The sequence below is a fragment of the Bombus pascuorum genome, chromosome 2, assembly GCF_905332965.1.
Source record: "Bombus pascuorum chromosome 2, iyBomPasc1.1, whole genome shotgun sequence".
NCBI lineage: Eukaryota > Metazoa > Arthropoda > Insecta > Hymenoptera > Apidae > Bombus > Bombus pascuorum.
The window spans coordinates 23381724-23400929 of NC_083489.1; the positions used below are offsets into that span (position 1 = coordinate 23381724).

General features: G+C 63.0%; 3 protein-coding genes across 3 annotated transcripts; all 3 read left to right on the forward strand.

Moving 5' to 3' along the window:
- The first annotated feature begins 442 nt into the window (after positions 1 to 442).
- Positions 443 to 6167, forward strand: LOC132904727 (uncharacterized). Its single transcript, XM_060955441.1, has 2 exons — positions 443 to 2851; positions 2907 to 6167. The coding sequence occupies exons 1-2, from the start codon at positions 443 to 445 to the stop codon at positions 6165 to 6167; spliced, it is 5670 nt and encodes a 1889-aa protein (XP_060811424.1).
- Positions 6168 to 6794: 627 nt separating this feature from the next.
- LOC132904728 (uncharacterized) lies at positions 6795 to 12582 on the forward strand. Its single transcript, XM_060955442.1, has 2 exons — positions 6795 to 9266; positions 9322 to 12582. The coding sequence occupies exons 1-2, from the start codon at positions 6795 to 6797 to the stop codon at positions 12580 to 12582; spliced, it is 5733 nt and encodes a 1910-aa protein (XP_060811425.1).
- A 611-nt stretch (positions 12583 to 13193) lies between these two features.
- LOC132904729 (uncharacterized) lies at positions 13194 to 18981 on the forward strand. Its single transcript, XM_060955443.1, has 2 exons — positions 13194 to 15665; positions 15721 to 18981. Exons 1-2 carry the CDS (start codon positions 13194 to 13196, stop codon positions 18979 to 18981), a joined length of 5733 nt encoding a protein of 1910 aa, XP_060811426.1.
- Positions 18982 to 19206: the final 225 nt, after the last annotated feature.

Sequence of the window (19206 nt, forward strand, 5' to 3'; positions counted from 1 at the left end):
AAGTCTGTCCAACGATTTCCAAGAACGTAGAATCGTTTTCCACCCCTCCACAACGTTGAGGGGTTAGGTTGGGGTTAGGTTGGGGTTAGGTTGGGGTTAGGTTGGGGAGCACGAGGCGGGTATGGGTTCTCAGTGCGTAGCATCATGCCCTGAGAAACCCCGATGTATCTGATGTTCACCTATAGTCGGGTGGCGGCTGGTCGGCGCTGTGGCGCCCGTCAGATCGCTGATCCGGTGCGGAGAACTTCGGAGAAGTTGGTGGGCCCATATCTGTCAAGACCACTCACCTCACCTTCACGTGGGGCTCCCCGTCATCCTGCATCGGTCCCGACCGGGGTAGGGTGCGAAAGAGTGAGTGGCAAAGCAAACGAGGGCATGGCTCGTCAACCATGCACCTGATGAAGAAGGAAGGAGGAAGGAGGAAGAAGAAGAAAGAAAAAATATGGATATGCAGGATAACCAAGAAATCGACGTTTACGGTGCAGGGGAGGGATACCCCAGTACCGGCGCAGGAGTGGGTGGTCAAGCGGGCCCCACTGCGTCGTTAGCTAGCGACCGTGGCCGTGTGGGGGTGGGCCACCGGGCCCCCATACGCGTAAACGCGTCCGGTGAAGAAATGGAAGACGTCGCGATGGAGGAGACCCGCGAGGGTGGGCCTCCCGCAAGGACAAAAGCGAACAACATCGAAGCGGCAAAGAACCGCGGAAGAAGCGGGGAGAGAAAAGCGGAGAGGGCGGGACCCGAGGACAGGAGAAGAAGCAACAGCCGGGGAGGGAAACCGACACCGACGCCGTCGCACGCCCCGCTCGCGGTCCCGTCAACCCCGCTTCCAACCGCAGCGGAGCACAGCGGCAACACGTTCCAAACGTTCAAAATCCCCAAGAACGTCAGGGACAAAGTGAAAGCGCAAGATGGGCACAGGTCCATAGACGGCTCGATAGAGTCGTCTCAGATGAGAAAGGAGTCGACCTCGGAAGGCAGATCGGAGGACGAGGAGTCAATGGCCTCGGTCACCTGGAGGGGCAAGAAGAGAAAAATAACGAAAGTGACTCCAGAGGTGTCGGACCGAATGAGGAACGTTATCCAAGGGTCCTCACCGAGAGACGTGGACGCCGAAGTACGGCGACATCAGGCCGAGGTCCTGAAGGTGGCGGCGACGTCCTCCAACCTCAAGGGGACGTACGTCAAAACCCTCAAGGACGCGGTCGAGTACACCGTCGCGGCATGGTCCCACCAAACAACCACCTCCCGGGTGCCAGACTTCCTGGAAGAAAGGAAGAAGAGGGAGGCGCTGGAAAGAGAGGTGGAAAGCCTGAAGAGGAGGAACGAGGAGTTGGAACAAAGGATAAACAGGTTCCTGAAAGGCACGGCCGAGACAGCGGCGCCGTCCCCGACGGAGGCGCAGGCTCCCCGGAGCAGCGGGAGGGCCAAGGACGACATCGGAGCAGAAATAGAGATGCTAAAGAAGTCGATAAGCAGCCTCGGCCCATCCCTGTTGGGGACCCTGAGGGAAGAGCTCAGGGAAGCCCTCAGGGGAACGGGCCTGCTGAGACAAGCGACAGGAGGGAACAACAGCGGCGACAAAGAGCGGACGACGATGCCGCGGACGGCGAGCCCGAAGCCTCCCCAACAACCCCCGCAATCCTCCCAACCCTCTCAACAGCAAGAGGGACAGGGACAGGAGACGGACGGGGAATGGAGGACCATGGTCTCGCGGAATGCGAGACGGAAGGCCAGGGAACAGAGGAGGAAAGAAGCGGGCCACGGCGCCCCCCTCCCCATCGCGCCACAAACTAGCAGGGCGAGATCGGCGGTGGGACCAGCCGGGCAACCGCCAAGGACGACCCCCGCCGCATTAGGTGGAGGGGAAAGGAGGAGAGAAAGAAACGGAGAGAAGAAGACAGGAGCCCAACCGGCGAAACGGACGTACGCGACGGTGGCGGGCAGGGCGGGATCGGCGGTCGTGCGGCCAGCACTCCGACCCCCCCCAACGTCATCGGCGGTAACGCTCACGCTGAGGGACGGGGCTCCGAAGACGTACGAGGAGATCCTGGCGGAGGCGAGACGGGACAAGACCCTCCAGAAATGCGGACTGGAGTACGTCCGAACGAGAAAGGCGGCGACCGGGGCCATGGTGATCAATATCCCGGACGACGCCGGCATGAGCAAGGCCACGCAGTTGGCGTCGCGATTAGCCGGGGTATTGGACCCCTCCACCGTCAGAGTATCAGTCCCGGTACCGACGGCCGAGATCAAATTGGTGGGGGTCGACATATCCCTTAACGAGGAGGAACTGCTGGAGGAGCTGTCCAGGGCGGCGGACTGCCAGCCCCGCGACGTCAGAGCATGGAGCGCGGGAACATCTAGAAGCGGCATGGGGATATTCTACGCCAAGTGCCCCGTGGCCGGAGCCCGTAAACTGGCTCAAGCGGGGAGGGTCACACTGGGGTGGACCAGGGCAAAGGTGATCGCACTCCCCAGGAGACCGCTCCAGTGTTTCCGATGCCTGGAGGTGGGCCACATGGCGGCGATGTGCGTCTCCCCGGTGAGAAGAACCCACCTGTGTTTCCGGTGCGGAGAAGAGGGGCACAGGGCGAGGAACTGCACGGCCGCATCGCCGAGGTGCCCCATCTGCGAGGCAAAAGGAGCCCCGTCAAAACACAGGATGGGAAGCGCGGCGTGCAAACCACCGGAGGTAGGACCATCCGGAAGGAGAAGGGCGCGGAGAACGGCGATGGCCAAGGCAGCAGAGGCCACGGCGACAACCACGAGCAAGGGCGTCACCGGAGCCGCGGAGCAGGCCAGCCTGTCGGGCAACCCACCAGTCGGAGGGAAGGATAGCACCATCGGAGTGAGTGGCCCGGGGGAGGCCATGGAGGTGACCGAGTAAATTCCGGGTCCTCCAGTGTAACTTGGGCAGAGCCGGAAGGGCCCAGGACCTGCTCTACCAGTCCATCCGGGAGAGCAGGACCGACGTGGCGGTGGTGGCGGAGCCGTACAACATCCCCGCATCCCCCCAATGGGCGGGAGATCTAAGCGGATGGGTCGCCATCACTTGGCCGTGTACCTCGGGAGTCTCCGGGCGAATCGCGGAAAGAGGCAACGGGTTCGTGGCGGTCGAATGGACGGACCTCGTGGTGGTGGGGGTATACATCTCTCCCAACTGCGACATCCGGGCGTTCGAGGACCTACTGGACGAGATGGGAGAGTGCGTAAGGAGGCTTCTCCCCCGACAGGTGCTCGTACTGGGGGACTTCAACGCCCACTCCACGACGTGGGGCAACGACAGAACCACCACGAGAGGCAGAGAACTGGCGGACTGGGCCGCGGGTCTCGGTCTCGTGCTGGTCAACAGAGGCTCGGAGTCCACATACGTGGGGCGGAGAGGAGCGTCGGTCATAGATCTGACGTGGGCGACGCAGAGGCTCCACCCCAGAATAAGGAACTGGCGGGTGGCCGTAGAGATGGAAACGCTAGCGGACCACCTCTACGTGCTAATGGACATCGAACCCGCCAAGAGAAGCACGAGCGGCGACAACAACAACAACGTCGAGGGAAGGACATCGAGCCGCCCGGGGCTGCCCCCTCCTCGCCGATGGAAACTGAAGGAGAGGGACGGGGACATGCTTCGGGCAACGGCCACCGTAGCGGCTTGGTGCTGGGACGCGAAGAGGAACAAGAACCGAGGCAACGTGGACGGGGAGGCGCAGGAATTGGGAGAATGGATGAGGAGAGCCTGCGACGCCTCCATGCCGCGAACCAGCGCCGGGTCTAGGCGCGACAACAGCAGCGTCTACTGGTGGTCGCGGGAGATCGCGGACCTGCGAGACGACTGCCACAGAGCCCGCAGGCTTCTCGCTAGGGCGAGAAGAAGAGGGCGGAACCGCAACGAAGAGGAGATCCTCGAGAGGTACAGGGCCCACAGAGAAGCCAGAATGGCCCTGCAAAGGGCCATAAAGGAAGCGAAAGAGGCGTCGTGGAAACGGCTGTTGGAATCCGTGGAATCCGATCCATGGGGAAGACCGTACAAGACGGTGCTGAGGAAACTCAGGCCGGCGGCTCCCCCGATAACCGAGAACATGGATCGGGAACTACTAGCACGGGTGATCGACACGCTGTTCCCACGACCGGAAGAAGAAGGAGGCGAAGAGGAGGAAGACTCCCCGAGGCGCCACGAGGATACGGAACAGGCCCCTCCAGAGGAGAGGGGATGCACTCGGAGCGGCGGCGGCGTACCGGCGATGGATCAACCCGGAGCGCACATAACGAGGGAGGAACTGGAAGCAGCCACCAAGAAGATGGCTGCCAAGGACGTGGCGCCGGGGCCGGACGGAATCCCCGGGCGGGTGTGGGCGGAGACCATGGACATCATGGCCCCCCGCCTGCTGCATCTGTACAACAGGTGCCTGAGGGAAGGCGCATACCCCCGGGCGTGGAAGGTGGCGAGGCTGGTGCTGCTGAGGAAGGAGGGTCGACCGCCGGAGTCCCCATCGGCGTACAGGCCGATATGCCTCCTGGACGAGGTGGGCAAGCTCTTCGAGAGAGTAATCGCCTCCCGTCTGGGGGCGCACATGGAGTCCAGGGTACCAGGCTGGCACGACAACCAGTTCGGGTTCCGTCGCGGGAGGTCCACCATCGACGCGATCCGCAGATTGAGAGAGGGGGTGGAGAGAGTGGTGGCTCGAGAAGGGATCGCGATAGCGGTCTCCCTGGACATCACCAACGCCTTCAACTCGATCCCGTGGAGCAAGATCAGAGAGGCCCTGCGATTCTTCGAGGTTCCGGGGTACCTCCGGAGGATAATCGGGGCATACCTCCGGGAGAGGTGGATAACGTACAGATCCACGGAGGGAGAGGAGAGAAGAGCGGTGGAGCGCGGAGTGCCGCAGGGCTCGGTCCTGGGACCGATGCTGTGGATAACCGCCTACGACTACGTGCTCCGCACCCCGATGCCCGGAAGCACGGGACTGATCTGCTACGCGGACGACACCCTGGTCGTGGCAGGAGGGCGCTGGTGGTACGAGACGGCGGAGGCTGCCACGGAGGCCACCCGGCGAGCGGCGAGGGCCATCGGAGAACTGGGGCTGAAGGTCGCTCCGGCCAAGACGGAGGCGCTCGGGTTCTACGACAGAAGACGCAGAGGACCGCCCCCGGATGGACTGACGATCGACGTGGACGGGGTAGGGGTCCGGGTGGGGAGCCAACTGAGGTACCTGGGCCTCATCATCGACGACCAATGGTCGTTCGAGCCCCACTTCGAGAGCCTCGCCCCAAAGGTGGCGGCAGCGGCCAACGCCCTATGCGGCATCCTCCCGAACATCGGAGGCGCCGGGAGAGGGGTGCGCAGGCTGTACGACGGGGTGGTCAGAGCCCGAGCGATGTACGGTGCGCCCATCTGGGCGAGGGATCTGGCCGCGAGCAGGCGAAGTCAGGCACTCCTGCGGGCGGTTCAACGCACCACCGCTCTGAGGATAGCGAGAGGGTACAGGACGGTGTCGCACGCGTCCGCGACCGTCCTGGCGGCATCCCCTCCATACGCGTTGCAAGCCCTGGCCCTTCAAAAGGTGTACGGAGCCACGAGGGTCAGGGACGGGGATCGAGACGAAGACGCTCCGCAGGTGAGAAAGGAGATAGAAGAGGAGACATGGGACAGGTGGCGGCTCCTACTGGAGAAGGAGGCGAGGAAGACGTCCCACCGCGCGGTAGACGCGGACCTGCCCGTCTGGGACAGGTGGAAGGAAGCGCGGGGCGTTCCGCTGACCTACAGGCTGACCCAGGTGCTCACCGGGCACGGAGTGTTCGGTGAGTTCCTGAAGAAGATTCGGAAGGAGGTGACCAACATCTGTCACCACTGCGGGGAGGCGGAGGACAACGCCCAGCACACTCTGCAGCACTGCCCCGCGTGGGCCATGCAGAGACACACCCTGACGGTGAAGATCGGGGACGACCTGTCCCCGAGGAGGATCGTCGAGGCGCTGCTACGTAGCCGGTCGGACTACGAGGCAGTGAGGGACTTTTGCGAGCAAATCATGCTCGCGAAGGAGCGGGCGGAGCGGCTCAGGGTCCGAGCCGAGCACCCGGCAAGGATACGACGCGAGAGAAGTGGGCGCAACGGGGGGAGGCCGCCATCTCCCCCAACGGATACGGAAACAACAAGAGGAAGATGACCCCGGGGTTGGCTGCCCCGGGAGTCACAGCGAAGCATCCCCTCCGCACTAGGAGGGAAGACGATGAGAGGAGGGCTTACAGGAGATTTTCAACCGTGATACCCCTGGGCCCTCTTCTTCCCTGTGCGTACGAGCAGCCACGTGGTGGTTTTAGTCGGTAAGAGTCCGACACTACCCGACCCCCATTGGGGGAAGGGTGTCCATGAGGATTTCCCCACGTAAAAAAAAAAAAAAAAAAAAAAAAAAAAAAAAAAAGAAAAAAAAAAAAAAAAAAAAAAAAAAGGTTGGGGTTAGGTTGGGGTTAGGTTGGGGTTAGGTTGGGGTTAGGTTGGGGTTAGGTTGGGGAGCACGAGGCGGGTATGGGTTCTCAGTGCGTAGCATCATGCCCTGAGAAACCCCGATGTATCTGATGTTCACCTATAGTCGGGTGGCGGCTGGTCGGCGCTGTGGCGCCCGTCAGATCGCTGATCCGGTGCGGAGAACTTCGGAGAAGTTGGTGGGCCCATATCTGTCAAGACCACTCACCTCACCTTCACGTGGGGCTCCCCGTCATCCTGCATCGGTCCCGACCGGGGTAGGGTGCGAAAGAGTGAGTGGCAAAGCAAACGAGGGCATGGCTCGTCAACCATGCACCTGATGAAGAAGGAAGGAGGAAGGAGGAAGAAGAAGAAAGAGAAAAAATATGGATATATGGATATGCAGGATAACCAAGAAATCGACGTTTACGGTGCAGGGGAGGGATACCCCAGTACCGGCGCAGGAGTGGGTGGTCAAGCGGGCCCCACTGCGTCGTTAGCTAGCGACCGTGGCCGTGTGGGGGTGGGCCACCGGGCCCCCATACGCGTAAACGCGTCCGGTGAAGAAATGGAAGACGTCGCGATGGAGGAGACCCGCGAGGGTGGGCCTCCCGCAAGGACAAAAGCGAACAACATCGAAGCGGCAAAGAACCGCGGAAGAAGCGGGGAGAGAAAAGCGGAGAGGGCGGGACCCGTGGACAGGAGAAGAAGCAACAGCCGGGGAGGGAAACCGACACCGACGCCGTCGCTCGCCCCGCTCGCGGTCCCGTCAACCCCGCTTCCAACCGCAGCGGAGCACAGCGGCAACGTGTTCCAAACGTTCAAAATCCCCAAGAACGTCAGGGACAAAGTGAAAGCGCAAGATGGGCACAGGTCCATAGACGGCTCGATAGAGTCGTCTCGGATGAGAAAGGAGTCGACCTCGGATGGCAGATCGGAGGACGAGGAGTCAATGGCCTCGGTCACCGCGAGGGGCAAGAAGAGGAAAATAACGAAAGTGACTCCAGAGGTGTCGGACCGATTGAGGAACGTTATCCAAGGGTCCTCACCGAGAGACGTGGACGCCGAAGTACGGCGACATCAGGCCGAGGTCCTGAAGGTGGCGGCGACGTCCTCCAACCTCAAGGGGACGTACGTCAAAACCCTCAAGGACGCGGTCGAGTACACCGTCGCGGCATGGTCCCACCAAACAACCACCTCCCGGGTGCCAGACTTCCTGGAAGAAAGGAAGAAGAGGGAGGCGCTGGAAAGAGAGGTGGAAAGCCTGAAGAGGAGGAACGAGGAGTTGGAACAAAGGATAAATAGGTTCCTGAAAGGCACGGCCGAGACAGCGGCGCCGTCCCCGACGGAGGCGCAGGCTCCCCGGAGCAGCGGGAGGGCCAAGGACGACATCGCATCGGAAATAGAGATGCTAAAGAAGTCGATAAGCAGCCTCGGCCCATCCCTGTTGGGGACCCTGAGGGAAGAGCTCAGGGAAGCCCTCAGGGGAACGAGCCTGCCGAGACAAGCGACAGGAGGGAATATCAGCGGCGACAAAGAGCGGACGACGATGCCGCGGACGGCGGGCCCGAAGCCTCCCCAACAATCCCCGCAATCCTCCCAACCCTCTCAACAGCAAGCGGGACAGGGACAGGAGACGGACGGGGAATGGAGGACCATGGTCTCGCGGAAGGCGAGACGGAAGGCCAGGGAACAGAGGAGGAAAGAAGCGGGCCACGGCGCCCCCCTCCCCATAGCGCCACAAACAAACAGGACGAGATCGGCGGTGGGACCAGCCGGGCAACCGCCAAGGACGACCCCGGCCGCATTAGGTGGAGGGGAAAGGAGGAGAGAAGGAAACGGAGAGAAGAAGGCAGGAGCCCAACCGGCGAAACGGACGTACGCGACGGTGGCGGGCAGGGCGGGATCGGCGGTCGTGCGGCCAGCACTCCGACCCCCCCCAACGTCATCGGCGGTAACGCTCACGCTGAGGGAAGGGGCTCCGAAGACGTACGAGGAGATCCTGGCGGAGGCGAGACGGGACAAGACCCTCCAGAAATGCGGACTGGAGTACGTCCGAACGAGAAAGGCGGCGACCGGGGCCATGGTGATCAATATCCCGGACGACGCCGGCATGAGCAAGGCCACGCAGTTGGCGTCGCGATTAGCCGGGGTATTGGACCCCTCCACCGTCAGAGTATCAGTCCCGGTACCGACGGCCGAGATCAAATTGGTGGGGGTCGATATATCCCTGAACGAGGAGGAACTGCTGGAGGAGCTGTCCAGGGCGGCGGACTGCCAGCCCCGCGACGTCAGAGCATGGAACGCGGGAACATCTAGAAGCGGCATGGGGATATTCTACGCCAAGTGCCCCGTGGCCGGAGCCCGTAAACTGGCTCAAGCGGGGAGGGTCACACTGGGGTGGACCAGGGCAAAGGTGATCGCACTCCCCAGGAGACCGCTCCAGTGTTTCCGATGCCTGGAGGTGGGCCACATGGCGGCGATGTGCGTCTCCCCGGTGAGAAGAACCCACCTGTGTTTCCGGTGCGGAGAAGAGGGGCACAGGGCGAGGAACTGCACGGCCGCATCGCCGAGGTGCCCCATCTGCGAGGCAAAAGGAGCCCCGTCAAAACACAGGATGGGAAGCGCGGCGTGCAAACCACCGGAGGTAGGACCATCCGGAAGGAGAAGGGCGCGGAGAACGGCGATGGCCAAGGCAGCAGAGGCCACGGCGACAACCACGAGCAAGGGCGTCACCGGAGCCGCGGAGCAGGCCAGCCTGTCGGGCAACCCACCAGTCGGAGGGAAGGATAGCACCATCGGAGTGAGTGGCCCGGGGGAGGCCATGGAGGTGACCGAGTAAATTCCGGGTCCTCCAGTGTAACTTGGGCAGAGCCGGAAGGGCCCAGGACCTGCTCTACCAGTCCATCCGGGAGAGCAGGACCGACGTGGCGGTGGTGGCGGAGCCGTACAACATCCCCGCATCCCCCCAATGGGCGGGAGATCTAAGCGGATGGGTCGCCATCACTTGGCCGTGTACCTCGGGAGTCTCCGGGCGAATCGCGGAAAGAGGCAACGGGTTCGTGGCGGTCGAATGGACGGACCTCGTGGTGGTGGGGGTATACATCTCTCCCAACTGCGACATCCGGGCGTTCGAGGACCTACTGGACGAGATGGGAGAGTGCGTAAGGAGGCTTCTCCCCCGACAGGTGCTCGTACTGGGGGACTTCAACGCCCACTCCACGACGTGGGGCAACGACAGAACCACCACGAGAGGCAGAGAACTGGCGGACTGGGCCGCGGGTCTCGGTCTCGTGCTGGTCAACAGAGGCTCGGAGTCCACATACGTGGGGCGGAGAGGAGCGTCGGTCATAGATCTGACGTGGGCGACGCAGAGGCTCCACCCCAGAATAAGGAACTGGCGGGTGGCCGTAGAGATGGAAACGCTAGCGGACCACCTCTACGTGCTAATGGACATCGAACCCGCCAAGAGAAGCACGAGCGGCGACAACAACAACAACGTCGAGGGAAGGACATCGAGCCGCCCGGGGCTGCCCCCTCCTCGCCGATGGAAACTGAAGGAGAGGGACGGGGACATGCTTCGGGCAACGGCCACCGTAGCGGCTTGGTGCTGGGACGCGAAGAGGAACAAGAACCGAGGCAACGTGGACGGGGAGGCGCAGGAATTGGGAGAATGGATGAGGAGAGCCTGCGACGCCTCCATGCCGCGAACCAGCGCCGGGTCTAGGCGCGACAACAGCAGCGTCTACTGGTGGTCGCGGGAGATCGCGGACCTGCGAGACGACTGCCACAGAGCCCGCAGGCTGCTCGCCAGGGCGAGAAGAAGAGGGCGGAACCGCAACGAAGAGGAGATCCTCGAGAGGTACAGGGCCCACAGAGAAGCCAGAATGGCCCTGCAAAGGGCCATAAAGGAAGCGAAAGAGGCGTCGTGGAAACGGCTGTTGGAATCCGTGGAATCCGATCCATGGGGAAGACCGTACAAGACGGTGCTGAAGAAACTCAGGCCGGCGGCTCCCCCGATAACCGAGAACATGGATCGGGAACTACTAGCACGGGTGATCGACACGCTGTTCCCACGACCGGAAGAAGAAGGAGGCGAAGAGGAGGAAGACTCCCCGAGGCGCCGCGAGGATACGGAACAGGCCCCCCCGGAGGAGAGGGGATGCACTCGGAGCGGCGGCGGCGGACCGGCGACGGATCAACCCGGAGCGCACATAACGAGGGAGGAACTGGAAGCAGCCACCAAGAAGATGGCTGCCAAGGACGTGGCGCCGGGGCCGGACGGAATCCCCGGGCGGGTGTGGGCGGAGACCATGGACATCATGGCCCCCCGCCTGCTGCATCTGTACAACAGATGCCTGAGGGAAGGCGCATACCCCCGGGCGTGGAAGGTGGCGAGGCTGGTGCTGCTGAGGAAGGAGGGTCGACCGCCGGAGTCCCCATCGGCGTACAGGCCGATATGCCTCCTGGACGAGGTGGGCAAGCTCTTCGAGAGAGTAATCGCCTCCCGTCTGGGGGCGCACATGGAGTCCAGGGTACCAGGCTGGCACGACAACCAGTTCGGGTTCCGTCGCGGGAGGTCCACCATCGACGCGATCCGCAGATTGAGAGAGGGGGTGGAGAGAGTGGTGGCTCGAGAAGGGATCGCGATAGCGGTCTCCCTGGACATCACCAACGCCTTCAACTCGATCCCGTGGAGCAAGATCAGAGAGGCCCTGCGATTCTTCGAGGTTCCGGGGTACCTCCGGAGGATAATCGGGGCATACCTCCGGGAGAGGTGGATAACGTACAGATCCACGGAGGGAGAGGAGAGAAGAGCGGTGGAGCGCGGAGTGCCGCAGGGCTCGGTCCTGGGACCGATGCTGTGGATAACCGCCTACGACTACGTGCTCCGCACCCCGATGCCCGGAAGCACGGGACTGATCTGCTACGCGGACGACACCCTGGTCGTGGCAGGAGGGCGCTGGTGGTACGAGACGGCGGAGGCTGCCACGGAGGCCACCCGGCGAGCGGCGAGGGCCATCGGAGAACTGGGGCTGAAGGTCGCTCCGGCCAAGACGGAGGCGCTCGGGTTCTACGACAGAAGACGCAGAGGACCGCCCCCGGATGGACTGACGATCGACGTGGACGGGGTAGGGGTCCGGGTGGGGAGCCAACTGAGGTACCTTGGCCTCATCATCGACGACCAATGGTCGTTCGAGCCCCACTTCGAGAGCCTCGCCCCGAAGGTGGCGGCAGCGGCCAACGCCCTGTGCGGCATCCTCCCGAACATCGGAGGCGCCGGGAGAGCGGTGCGCAGGCTGTACGACGGGGTGGTCAGAGCCCGAGCGATGTACGGTGCGCCCATCTGGGCGAGGGATCTGGCCGCGAGCAGGCGAAGTCAGGCACTCCTGCGGGCGGTTCAACGCACCACCGCTCTGAGGATAGCGAGAGGGTACAGGACGGTGTCGCACGCGTCCGCGACCGTCCTGGCGGCATCCCCTCCATACGCGTTGCAAGCCCTGGCCCTTCAAAAGGTGTACGGAGCCACGAGAGTCAGGGACGGGGATCGAGACGAAGACCCTCTGCAGGTGAGGAAGGAGATAGAAGAGGAGACATGGGAGAGATGGCGGCTCCTACTGGAGAAGGAGGCGAGGAAGACGTCCCACCGCGCGGTAGACGCGGTCCTGCCCGTCTGGGACAGGTGGAAGGAAGCGCGGGGCGTTCCGCTGACCTACAGGCTGACCCAGGTGCTCACCGGGCACGGAGTGTTCGGGGAGTTCCTGAAGAAGATTCGGAAGGAGGTGACCAACATCTGTCACCACTGCGGGGAGGCGGAGGACAACGCCCAGCACACTCTGCAGCACTGCCCCGCGTGGGCCATGCAGAGACACACCCTGACGGTGAAGATCGGGGACGACCTGTCCCCGAGGAGGATCGTGGAGGCGCTGCTACGTAGCCGGTCGGACTACGAGGCAGTGAGGGACTTTTGCGAGCAAATCATGCTCGCGAAGGAGCGGGCGGAGCGGCTCAGGGTCCGAGCCGAGCACCCGGCAAGGATACGACGCGAGAGAAGTGGGCGCAACGGGGGGAGGCCGCCATCTCCCCCAACGGATACGGAAACAACAAGAGGAAGATGACCCCGGGGTTGGCTGCCCCGGGAGTCACAGCGAAGCATCCCCTCCGCACTAGGAGGGAAGACGATGAGAGGAGGGCTTACAGGAGATTTTCAACCGTGATACCCCTGGGCCCTCTTCTTCCCTGTGCGTACGAGCAGCCACGTGGTGGTTTTAGTCGGTAAGAGTCCGACACTACCCGACCCCCATTGGGGGAAGGGTGTCCATGAGGATTTCCCCACGTAAAAAAAAAAAAAAAAAAAAAAAAGGTTGGGGTTAGGTTGGGGTTAGGTTGGGGTTAGGTTGGGGTTAGGTTGGGGTTAGGTTGGGGTTAGGTTGGGGTTAGGTTGGGGAGCACGAGGCGGGTATGGGTTCTCAGTGCGTAGCATCATGCCCTGAGAAACCCCGATGTATCTGATGTTCACCTATAGTCGGGTGGCGGCTGGTCGGCGCTGTGGCGCCCGTCAGATCGCTGATCCGGTGCGGAGAACTTCGGAGAAGTTGGTGGGCCCATATCTGTCAAGACCACTCACCTCACCTTCACGTGGGGCTCCCCGTCATCCTGCATCGGTCCCGACCGGGGTAGGGTGCGAAAGAGTGAGTGGCAAAGCAAACGAGGGCATGGCTCGTCAACCATGCACCTGATGAAGAAGGAAGGAGGAAGGAGGAAGAAGAAGAAAGAGAAAAAATATGGATATATGGATATGCAGGATAACCAAGAAATCGACGTTTACGGTGCAGGGGAGGGATACCCCAGTACCGGCGCAGGAGTGGGTGGTCAAGCGGGCCCCACTGCGTCGTTAGCTAGCGACCGTGGCCGTGTGGGGGTGGGCCACCGGGCCCCCATACGCGTAAACGCGTCCGGTGAAGAAATGGAAGACGTCGCGATGGAGGAGACCCGCGAGGGTGGGCCTCCCGCAAGGACAAAAGCGAACAACATCGAAGCGGCAAAGAACCGCGGAAGAAGCGGGGAGAGAAAAGCGGAGAGGGCGGGACCCGTGGACAGGAGAAGAAGCAACAGCCGGGGAGGGAAACCGACACCGACGCCGTCGCTCGCCCCGCTCGCGGTCCCGTCAACCCCGCTTCCAACCGCAGCGGAGCACAGCGGCAACGTGTTCCAAACGTTCAAAATCCCCAAGAACGTCAGGGACAAAGTGAAAGCGCAAGATGGGCACAGGTCCATAGACGGCTCGATAGAGTCGTCTCGGATGAGAAAGGAGTCGACCTCGGATGGCAGATCGGAGGACGAGGAGTCAATGGCCTCGGTCACCGCGAGGGGCAAGAAGAGGAAAATAACGAAAGTGACTCCAGAGGTGTCGGACCGAATGAGGAACGTTATCCAAGGGTCCTCACCGAGAGACGTGGACGCCGAAGTACGGCGACATCAGGCCGAGGTCCTGAAGGTGGCGGCGACGTCCTCCAACCTCAAGGGGACGTACGTCAAAACCCTCAAGGACGCGGTCGAGTACACCGTCGCGGCATGGTCCCACCAAACAACCACCTCCCGGGTGCCAGACTTCCTGGAAGAAAGGAAGAAGAGGGAGGCGCTGGAAAGAGAGGTGGAAAGCCTGAAGAGGAGGAACGAGGAGTTGGAACAAAGGATAGACAGGTTCCTGAAAGGCACGGCCGAGACAGCGGCGCCGTCCCCGACGGAGGCGCAGGCTCCCCGGAGCAGCGGGAGGGCCAAGGACGACATCGGAGCAGAAATAGAGATGCTAAAGAAGTCGATAAGCAGCCTCGGCCCATCCCTGTTGGGGACCCTGAGGGAAGAGCTCAGGGAAGCCCTCAGGGGAACGGGCCTGCGGAGACAAGCGACAGGAGGGAACAACAGCGGCGACAAAGAGCGGACGACGATGCCGCGGACGGCGAGCCCGAAGCCTCCCCAACAACCCCCGCAATCCTCCCAACCCTCTCAACAGCAAGAGGGACAGGGACAGGAGACGGACGGGGAATGGAGGACCATGGTCTCGCGGAATGCGAGACGGAAGGCCAGGGAACAGAGGAGGAAAGAAGCGGGCCACGGCGCCCCCCTCCCCATCGCGCCACAAACTAGCAGGGCGAGATCGGCGGTGGGACCAGCCGGGCAACCGCCAAGGACGACCCCCGCCGCATTAGGTGGAGGGGAAAGGAGGAGAGAAAGAAACGGAGAGAAGAAGACAGGAGCCCAACCGGCGAAACGGACGTACGCGACGGTGGCGGGCAGGGCGGGATCGGCGGTCGTGCGGCCAGCACTCCGACCCCCCCCAACGTCATCGGCGGTAACGCTCACGCTGAGGGACGGGGCTCCGAAGACGTACGAGGAGATCCTGGCGGAGGCGAGACGGGACAAGACCCTCCAGAAATGCGGACTGGAGTACGTCCGAACGAGAAAGGCGGCGACCGGGGCCATGGTGATCAATATCCCGGACGACGCCGGCATGAGCAAGGCCACGCAGTTGGCGTCGCGATTAGCCGGGGTATTGGACCCCTCCACCGTCAGAGTATCAGTCCCGGTACCGACGGCCGAGATCAAATTGGTGGGGGTCGACATATCCCTTAACGAGGAGGAACTGCTGGAGGAGCTGTCCAGGGCGGCGGACTGCCAGCCCCGCGACGTCAGAGCATGGAGCGCCGGAACATCTAGAAGCGGCATGGGGATATTCTACGCCAAGTGCCCCGTGGCCGGAGCCCGTAAACTGGCTCAAGCGGGGAGGGTCACACTGGGGTGGACCAGGGCAAAGGTGATCGCACTCCCCAGGAGACCGCTCCAGTGTTTCCGATGCCTTGAGGTGGGCCACATGGCGGCGATGTGCGTCTCCCCGGTGAGAAGAACCCACCTGTGTTTCCGGTGCGGAGAAGAGGGGCACAGGGCGAGGAACTGCACGGCCGCATCGCCGAGATGCCCCATCTGCGAGGCAAAAGGAGCCCCGTCAAAACACAGGATGGGAAGCGCGGCGTGCAAACCACCGGAGGTAGGACCATCCGGAAGGAGAAGGGCGCGGAGAACGGCGATGGCCAAGGCAGCAGAGGCCACGGCGACAACCACGAGCAAGGGCGTCACCGGAGCCGCGGAGCAGGCCAGCCTGTCGAGCAACCCACCAGTCGGAGGGAAGGATAGCACCATCGGAGTGAGTGGCCCGGGGGAGGCCATGGAGGTGACCGAGTAAATTCCGGGTCCTCCAGTGTAACTTGGGCAGAGCCGGAAGGGCCCAGGACCTGCTCTACCAGTCCATCCGGGAGAGCGGGACCGACGTGGCGGTGGTGGCGGAGCCGTACAACATCCCCGCATCCCCCCAATGGGCGGGAGATCTAAGCGGATGGGTCGCCATCACTTGGCCGTGTACCTCGGGAGTCTCCGGGCGAGTCGCGGAAAGAGGCAACGGGTTCGTGGCGGTCGAATGGACGGACCTCGTGGTGGTGGGGGTATACATCTCTCCCAACTGCGACATCCGGGCGTTCGAGGACCTACTGGACGAGATGGGAGAGTGCGTAAGGAGGCTTCTCCCCCGACAGGTGCTCGTACTGGGGGACTTCAACGCCCACTCCACGACGTGGGGCAACGACAGAACCACCACGAGAGGCAGAGAACTGGCGGACTGGGCCGCGGGTCTCGGTCTCGTGCTGGTCAACAGAGGCTCGGAGTCCACATACGTGGGGCGGAGAGGAGCGTCGGTCATAGATCTGACGTGGGCGACGCAGAGGCTCCACCCCAGAATAAGGAACTGGCGGGTGGCCGTAGAGATGGAAACGCTAGCGGACCACCTCTACGTGCTAATGGACATCGAACCCGCCAAGAGAAGCACGAGCGGCGACAACAACAACAACGTCGAGGGAAGGACATCGAGCCGCCCGGGGCTGCCCCCTCCTCGCCGATGGAAACTGAAGGAGAGGGACGGGGACATGCTTCGGGCAACGGCCACCGTAGCGGCTTGGTGCTGGGACGCGAAGAGGAACAAGAACCGAGGCAACGTGGACGGGGAGGCGCAGGAATTGGGAGAATGGATGAGGAGAGCCTGCGACGCCTCCATGCCGCGAACCAGCGCCGGGTCTAGGCGCGACAACAGCAGCGTCTACTGGTGGTCGCGGGAGATCGCGGACCTGCGAGACGACTGCCACAGAGCCCGCAGGCTGCTCGCCAGGGCGAGAAGAAGAGGGCGGAACCGCAACGAAGAGGAGATCCTCGAGAGGTACAGGGCCCACAGAGAGGCCAGAATGGCCCTGCAAAGGGCCATAAAGGAAGCGAAAGAGGCGTCGTGGAAACGGCTGTTGGAATCCGTGGAATCCGATCCATGGGGAAGACCGTACAAGACGGTGCTGAAGAAACTCAGGCCGGCGGCTCCCCCGATAACCGAGAACATGGATCGGGAACTACTAGCACGGGTGATCGACACGCTGTTCCCACGACCGGAAGAAGAAGGAGGCGAAGAGGAGGAAGACTCCCCGAGGCGCCGCGAGGATACGGAACAGGCCCCCCCGGAGGAGAGGGGATGCACTCGGAGCGGCGGCGGCGGACCGGCGACGGATCAACCCGGAGCGCACATAACGAGGGAGGAACTGGAAGCAGCCACCAAGAAGATGGCTGCCAAGGACGTGGCGCCGGGGCCGGACGGAATCCCCGGGCGGGTGTGGGCGGAGACCATGGACATCATGGCCCCCCGCCTGCTGCATCTGTACAACAGGTGCCTGAGGGAAGGCGCATACCCCCGGGCGTGGAAGGTGGCGAGGCTGGTGCTGCTGAGGAAGGAGGGTCGACCGCCGGAGTCCCCATCGGCGTACAGGCCGATATGCCTCCTGGACGAGGTGGGCAAGCTCTTCGAGAGAGTAATCGCCTCCCGTCTGGGGGCGCACATGGAGTCCAGGGTACCAGGCTGGCACGACAACCAGTTCGGGTTCCGTCGCGGGAGGTCCACCATCGACGCGATCCGCAGATTGAGAGAGGGGGTGGAGAGAGTGGTGGCTCGAGAAGGGATCGCGATAGCGGTCTCCCTGGACATCACCAACGCCTTCAACTCGATCCCGTGGAGCAAGATCAGAGAGGCCCTGCGATTCTTCGAGGTTCCGGGGTACCTCCGGAGGATAATCGGGGCATACCTCCGGGAGAGGTGGATAACGTACAGATCCACGGAGGGAGAGGAGAGAAGAGCGGTGGAGCGCGGAGTGCCGCAGGGCTCGGTCCTGGGACCGATGCTGTGGATAACCGCCTACGACTACGTGCTCCGCACCCCGATGCCCGGAAGCACGGGACTGATTTGCTACGCGGACGACACCCTGGTCGTGGCAGGAGGGCGCTGGTGGTACGAGACGGCGGAGGCTGCCACGGAGGCCACCCGGCGAGCGGCGAGGGCCATCGGAGAACTGGGGCTGAAGGTCGCTCCGGCCAAGACGGAGGCGCTCGGGTTCTACGACGGAAGACGCAGAGGACCGCCCCCGGATGGACTGACGATCGACGTGGACGGGGTAGGGGTCCGGGTGGGGAGCCAACTGAGGTACCTGGGCCTCATCATCGACGACCAATGGTCGTTCGAGCCCCACTTCGAGAGCCTCGCCCCAAAGGTGGCGGCAGCGGCCAACGCCCTATGCGGCATCCTCCCGAACATCGGAGGCGCCGGGAGAGCGGTGCGCAGGCTGTACGACGGGGTGGTCAGAGCCCGAGCGATGTACGGTGCGCCCATCTGGGCGAGGGATCTGGCCGCGAGCAGGCGAAGTCAGACACTCCTGCGGGCGGTTCAACGTACCACCGCTCTGAGGATAGCGAGAGGGTACAGGACGGTGTCGCACGCGTCCGCGACCGTCCTGGCGGCATCCCCTCCATACGCGTTGCAAGCCCTGGCCCTTCAAAAGGTGTACGGAGCCACGAGAGTCAGGGACGGGGATCGAGACGAAGACCCTCTGCAGGTGAGGAAGGAGATAGAAGAGGAGACATGGGAGAGATGGCGGCTCCTACTGGAGAAGGAGGCGAGGAAGACGTCCCACCGCGCGGTAGACGCGGTTCTGCCCGTCTGGGACAGGTGGAAGGAAGCGCGGGGCGTTCCGCTGACCTACAGGCTGACCCAGGTGCTCACCGGGCACGGAGTGTTCGGGGAGTTCCTGAAGAAGATTCGGAAGGAGGTGACCAACATCTGTCACCACTGCGGGGAGGCGGAGGACAACGCCCAGCACACTCTGCAGCACTGCCCCGCGTGGGCCATGCAGAGACACACCCTGACGGTGAAGATCGGGGACGACCTGTCCCCGAGGAGGATCGTGGAGGCGCTGCTACGTAGCCGGTCGGACTACGAGGCAGTGAGGGACTTTTGCGAGCAAATCATGCTCGCGAAGGAGCGGGCGGAGCGGCTCAGGGTCCGAGCCGAGCACCCGGCAAGGATACGACGCGAGAGAAGTGGGCGCAACGGGGGGAGGCCGCCATCTCCCCCAACGGATCAGGAAACAAGAAGAGGAATATGACCTCGGGGTTGGCTGCCCCGGGGGTCACAGCGAAGCATCCCCTCCGCACTAGGAGGGAAGACGATGAGAGGAGGGCTTACAGGAGATTTTCAACCGTGATACCCCTGGGCCCTCTTCTTCCCTGTGCGTACGAGCAGCCACGTGGTGGTTTTAGTCGGTAAGAGTCCGACACTACCCGACTCCCATCGGGGGGAGGGTGTCCATGAGGATTTCCCCACGTAAAAA